At 42.1% G+C, this 6,512-nt stretch overlaps 1 protein-coding gene across 2 annotated transcripts in view; it reads right to left on the reverse strand.

Moving 5' to 3' along the window:
- Window positions 1-532: 532 nt before the first annotated feature.
- Window positions 533-6,512, reverse strand: part of b3galt1b (UDP-Gal:betaGlcNAc beta 1,3-galactosyltransferase, polypeptide 1b) — a 70,292-nt gene continuing 64,312 nt past the window's right edge. For both annotated transcript variants that reach the window (XM_035523581.1, XM_027010245.2), the window contains 2 exons: window positions 2,799-2,836; window positions 533-1,810 (listed from right to left, as the gene is read on the reverse strand). In XM_035523581.1, coding sequence (XP_035379474.1) covers window positions 556-1,587 — 1,032 coding nt within the window. In that variant the 5' untranslated portion in view covers window positions 1,588-1,810; window positions 2,799-2,836 and the 3' untranslated portion in view covers window positions 533-555. The remainder of the gene's footprint in view (window positions 1,811-2,798; window positions 2,837-6,512) is intronic.

The raw sequence follows: 6,512 nt of genomic DNA on the forward strand, positions 1-6,512 counted from the left end.
ATTGTCAAGAACATTTGAGTTTGGTCTCATCCAATTCCGTGTGCACCTTTGCTGACCAGCTGAGCCAAATTGCTACAGTGCACCGTGCATGTTTATGCATGAATAAGCTTTTAACATATTCTAAACCAGCATGGTGCACCTTCGCTCCATTCAGTTGGCACAGTAATAATAATTACAATGTCAGTAGACTTTTAGCGTACCTTGCATTTGCAAGTCAGCTGTAGGATATTCTCCACTGCTAGGTGGTACAGACCTGACATTTACTTTATTCAATGTTAAGCAAAGGCTCAGTGGGTCGAGTAGAACTGTGGGCATTTTCAGGTGACTAAATATCATTGTTTTTTAAATGTATTTTAAGAAGAGTACTGCATAAGCTCCCTACACACACACAACACACATTTATATATGTGTGTGTGTGTGTGTGTGTGTGTGTGCGTGCGTGTGTGTGTGCGTGTATATATATATATATATATATATATATATATATATATATATATATATATATATATATATATATATATATTGGCAGGGATACACAATAGTCCTCAGGCATTACTAACACTTGAGATGTTTCTTGCTAGTCATGTCATTCCAGATCCTATGCATTTCCTCCGGGGAGATCTGGTGCACGGTAATGACTCTCCGGTACCTACAGAGGCTGTAAGCCATTTTCCAGTGATTGAAGCCACTGTTCTGATAAGGATGAATGCCAAGCTTCCTTAGGCAAACCCCAACGTAAACATCCTCCAAATGGAGAAGACGTGTGTGGAGGGAAGTCTTATAAATAAGCTCAGCCACATCTGCTGAGAACACATAGCCCGTTCCAGAACAGAAGGGTGGGTACTTGCTCTCTGGGTATAAATCTCTGGGCATGTACCACTTACTCCGCATGTCCCGAATAGGAGAGCCGTTTATAACATACCCTGTAAAATACCTCCTCCTGGGCTTGGTGTCTGGTTTTAGCAACTTGTACACCAAGTTGTCCATGTTGACAAAGATATCGCTGTCTGTCTTCATCACATACTTTGCCTGGTTGCAAAACGTGGCCACCCAGCGCATCCCCATCAGGGTCTTTAGGGTCAGGTTATGGTAGGAGTCCACAAAGTCCTCTATGACAATGTCGTGGAAGATCTGGCTTTCCTGTTCCACCATCTGGTTGAGGACACTGTCCGTGCTGCGTCCGAGGAGGAAGAGGGTGATGATGCGCAGGTCGCTGAATGTGCTCTCGTCGCCCCACGTCTCCCGGATTGCCTGCCGAGCATCAAACTCTTTGTGCGTCGTGCTGATGAGGATCACCAGGTACGGCATGTTCGTCTCACACTTCTTGGGCTCGTTGATGATGAAATCAAACACGTGGGGATTTAACGGACGCGTTCGGATGTTGCTGAAAGTGGTGTTGGCGCTTTTGTGGGCTTTGACTGTCTTCCGTGCAGGCGCAGACAGCGGCCCGATGTAAGACGCCGTGGGTCTGGATATGCTTAGATACCACAGGACACTCGCCCAGCAAACAACCGTCAACACGTAGAGGCATGACACTTTTGAAGGCATCACGAAGCGTTTATGTGCGTTTAGGGTGGTGAATCTCATGTGGCTTCCCAGCCATTAGTGACAGCGCTTCAGGCGAGGTGGTGCACGTCTGCATCAGGCTGCCGCTTGACATTAATTGTCAGGAACGGATGCATTTTTACAGTTTTTTTTTTTTTTTTAAACAGAAAAACCGAGCTATTCTCTCTCCATGAAGAAAAGGCAAGAAAAACTCATTGGGTTCCAAATTTCCCTCCTGACACTCCTCCACATGTTCCACTGAAGTCTGCAAAACAAAAACAGCATGCACATGCTTCAGATGTCTGGCTCTCAACCCAGTCCACAGGGCCTACCAGCCTGTCCATGGTTTTTATTTTACTTCATTTCCAGCACCAATGCGTCTGAACCAGGTAATTAATGGCTGTAGAAAACGACACCTGGCACAGGTGTGGTGCTTGCTGGAACAGAATTGTAGCCATTCTTATGCACATTCTTGCTTTCACAATGTAGACAAAAGAGACTATTATACTGAAAGCAAGAGAACGGCTCTCACGTATAGGTTGCGTTAATGTACTGATCCATTAAAACGCAGCGCTGTCACCACATCATTTGTTACTTATCCCCCACAAACAGGTAGGGAAGGCAAGAAAATCTGAATGTCTATTTGCATTGAACTGTACTGAGGTGTTATTAATGCCCTCATTTTAGGAATGGTGGTTATAAATACAATAAAAAGAATATGCATCTTGATTCAGTATTCATTAGTGTAGTAGCTTCTATGGAAATGAGTATATAATGACTATTCAGAAGTCTCGGGGCTTGATACACTGCTGTTTGATAATGGGTTTCTAGCTTTGCAGCAGCTTATTGGCTACGTCTAGTCCCAGCGGATAAGCACATCGACATGCATGAGAAACTGGGGAACTACACGGATTCTGTACAAAGATCTGATCTATTGGAATCCAAACACTGTGCAGCGCTGAACTCTCATTCTTACAGAGTTTAGCAGTATAGTAGGTTTTTATATGAATACTAAAATGAACATCTTTACTAGGCTTAGTAAAAACCTCTACAAATATTCAATTAATTATCTCATCATTAAATCTGCATACAAGTACATTAATGAATCCTGGTCATTAGAACACAGAAACAACAATAAGAGCATCACTTTTTGATTAATTTCAGATTGTTTGACATGCAACGCAATGCACACAAATATAAATAAGAGGAGGTATCTTAGAAGAAATGTTTTTACTTCTGTTGCATTTGCTTACCATTTATCATCGGCCTTCCAGAGGGGGACAAACATCATCTGAAAGAAAAAAAACAAGCAAAAAAAAATGACAGCAAATAAACTAAACATTAAACATGATTTCTAATTGTGCTCAATATCATATATTATTCGGTATGCAACAAATAGCAATTTGCTAGTTAAATCCACAAGTTGATGTGACCCAGAGCTGAACTCAAAACTTGGTCTAAACTCTCTGTGTCATTAAAGCATGTGAAGTAAAGTGAAGAGTTCCTTAGAGCAGTACGCAGGCAGTTCGCTCTCTGTCCGTGGTCCTGAAAGTCTCTCCCCCTATTTCTGCCTGTTCCGATTCTGCCAGCGCTGTCTGTACTGATTTTCCGCTGCTGGATTTGTTACATTATCTGCTACAAACGCTATCTGTCTCCACTCACAGGGGCTTATTGTGTTTAACATTCCTAATCTGAACTTTGAAGCGTGTTCCCAGACAAAGTGTTACGACAGTTAATAAAAGATAGAATGCAAAGGCTACTTAATAAGCCACCACAACTTTGGAACCCATCTGCTTAAAACAATGCTGAACGGCATGGTGAGAGCCTCTAAGGATTAAATAATAGTATCAGAAAGGCTGAGGACACTGTGCATGTACGTGCATGGCTGTGTTAATAAGTATAAACAACAAGGCAAAACTTTTTCCAAGTTTATTTTGCTCCCATTCCTGCACCCATACATGTGCTTATACATATGAATCTCAAGATGGTCTGTGCCAAACATTCGTGCAGGTCGCTGCTGTTTTTCCGAAACACAAAAGGAACTGGTTATCGCCGTTTCCGGGCGTAACCACCAAATTTCATGGATGGCTAATCAGGCTCTGATGAAAGGTATAATGAAGGCCATTCAAATTTCACACCACCTCTCTGCCTCTTCACTCTTTTGCCACGCAAAGTTCAGTGGATGAGAGGCCTGCAGTGTTATGCTGTCATTTCCATTTGGACAGTCCTACTGCACAAAGGGAAGCTGAAGTTCAGGCTCAGGTTACCCAGGGCCGGTGGTGTATTTAGGAGGTTCTGAACGGCGGACTGAAGGGTGGCTGGGAGTTTCGCCGGGGTGGCACCCGCATGTCGATGGGCTGAAGTTCACACAGAAGACATATTTTGCAATTTTGGGGAAAAAAAAAGGATCAGCCAGAGAGCCCTTCGAGCACATTATGAAACAAACAACAGAAAGCAATAAACCACACTGTTTGCAAAATAACTGCACACAAAGATCCATTCAAATTCTGCAACTTATATTCAAATTCCAAAGATGCAATTTATGACATGCTGACACAGCAAAAATGAGAGGCAGCCTAAAAGTCTTTGTGTTTCACATACGTCACCACTGGCCCTTATAGTTCCAGTCAAATCATTTCTTTTGGAGGGTGGGTCACTTCAAGGTCAAGAAAACTATGAAAACAAGGTTTAATTTGTGCAAATGCTGCATAGGTAGCATGTTGGACCAAATTAGAGGATTATAGCTAACATTAGATAAACAGTTTAGCAAACAAATGGGACACACAGTTGACTCCCTTTTTAAAAAATGCATGAGGACCTATCTTACAAGTCCTGAAACTGCTTCAATTTGTAATTCAAATGGAAACTCATCCGAATGACTGCTGAAGCTCTTACATTCATGGCCTAATTGAACTAACTGCACAGGACAACTTAACTGATAAACACACCGGCATCACTGAAACAGTGTAAGCGACGGACCCGCAGCAGGGATGGAACCTGGGCATTACTACCATGAATCCATTCATACATATTTTCATAAATGACTTGTTTCAAATTTAAGGAAATATTGCAGCTTTTTAAACCTGAATGTCCATGTTTCACATCACTACTACATGAGAATACATAGAAGCAAGCCTTAGAACAAAACCGCGCAGTTGTTGAGAAGGACTTACAGCAGTAAACGTGTTTCTAGTCAACAGGTTTTAGCCTTTTCCTTTGTAAAAGGAATGACTGTAGTGATCGACCATTTGCCACATATGCAGCAGGTCGAGATCACCTGGAGCATTTCTTTAAGCTTACAAGGAAACGCTTACATCTTCCTGTCCAGACCGTGGGCAAGCCTCAGATGCGCTGTGTTTAATGTGGGGGGGAAATGGGAGAGGGGACTGTACCCCTCGGAGGGGAGGGGACTTGGGCTTTGTCTAGCTCCCAGGATATGAATCCGGTGAACGACACAGCACGAGTAATAGATCTTTTTTTTTCACATTTTCTTGACTAGGTCCAGACTTTAGGTCCTGCTTGAGTTTTTGGGGCAGGGGAGGGAGGGTGGCCTATACTGCCCCCTGTGGTTGTCCACAGCATTCACAGAGCTTCTCCCACTCCGGCTTCAGACGCTCATATCATTCAGCAGGAGTTTAGAATATCAATCTCTCTCATTAAGATTCTGCCAGAAACATTGCAGATACAATGTTCATTTACAGCTTTGAATGCTATTAATTTCCCATTATATGGCATATAAACCTCATCTTTATTAAGTTCCATAATAAGCACAAAACACCGCTGACCATCTGTTTTGCAAAGAGGCAAAGCAAATGCACTTCTTTGTCAGCACAGATGCACTAACAGGTGCAAAAAATAAAATAACTAAAATAACTAAAAAATAACTTGCCAAATTATGTCGATGTGTTCTGTAGGGAAGATGTAAATTCCCCCTTGAGGACCTTATGTGTGGATTGTGCTTGGACTTCATGTGAATGAGGGTTATGAGGAAGGTTATGAGGAAACGCTGTAATACATGGTCTGCTGCATGGTTCTAGTGGATGCATAGTATAGGGGCAGTCACCTTACCCCAACACTTTATCCCTAAAGCATAGGGCCCAGCCAGTATCCAGATAAAATCACACCTGCTAGCCAGCTTATGCGGTCTCGTCTGTGTCGCACACGAATGTACGTGCACACACGCACACACATGCACTCACGCACACACACACGCAGATGAGATAGTATGGAGATAAAGAACAGAGCTTGTTTATCAGACAGACAGAGAGAAAGTTTTGGTGGTAAAAGCAGATAAAGACTTCTAAAGGGCAAGTGCCCCACATTGAAACATGACCCAGAAGCAGACAGCCACTGTCCATCATAGATAAGCACAGTATGGATTTTGTTTTAAAACTAGTATGAGTTAGAGGCGTATTCAAGGCAAGAAACTTTGAGCAAATGCGTGGTTTCTGGTATTGACGAGTGGAAAATCTACAGCATAGATCTTCCTATCGAGTCTTGCTTTTCCTAGCTGTGATCAACGGGCTATTCTCTGCCTCAGATAATTTGCTGTGTTTTTTTTTATGATGTGCTGCACATTGGATAAATAAACTTCACACTTCATTATTCATATTTTCCCCTTAACTGAATGCATTTACAGGGTCTATGCTCTCTTTGGAAATGACATTTTGACCCTTAGATTTACAGAAAGAAAAAGTGCATACAAATGCATATTGTACACAACGCTTACAAGCTGCAGTCTATAAAGCACTTTTCTACTGGAACAATAGAATGTACACTGTTCAGCAACACAATGGTAATCAATATTAGTACTATAATAGCACAATAAGACCTTTTGTAATACACAACCATGAGGAAATCACAAAATAGAGATATTCACACACACACACACACACACACACACATCCTACTGTACAAGCTCTCATTTATGACCGCCCTTCATGTAACCAGAATTGTTGATAGAATCC

Source organism: Electrophorus electricus, chromosome 2 (genome assembly GCF_013358815.1).
Source record: "Electrophorus electricus isolate fEleEle1 chromosome 2, fEleEle1.pri, whole genome shotgun sequence".
NCBI lineage: Eukaryota > Metazoa > Chordata > Actinopteri > Gymnotiformes > Gymnotidae > Electrophorus > Electrophorus electricus.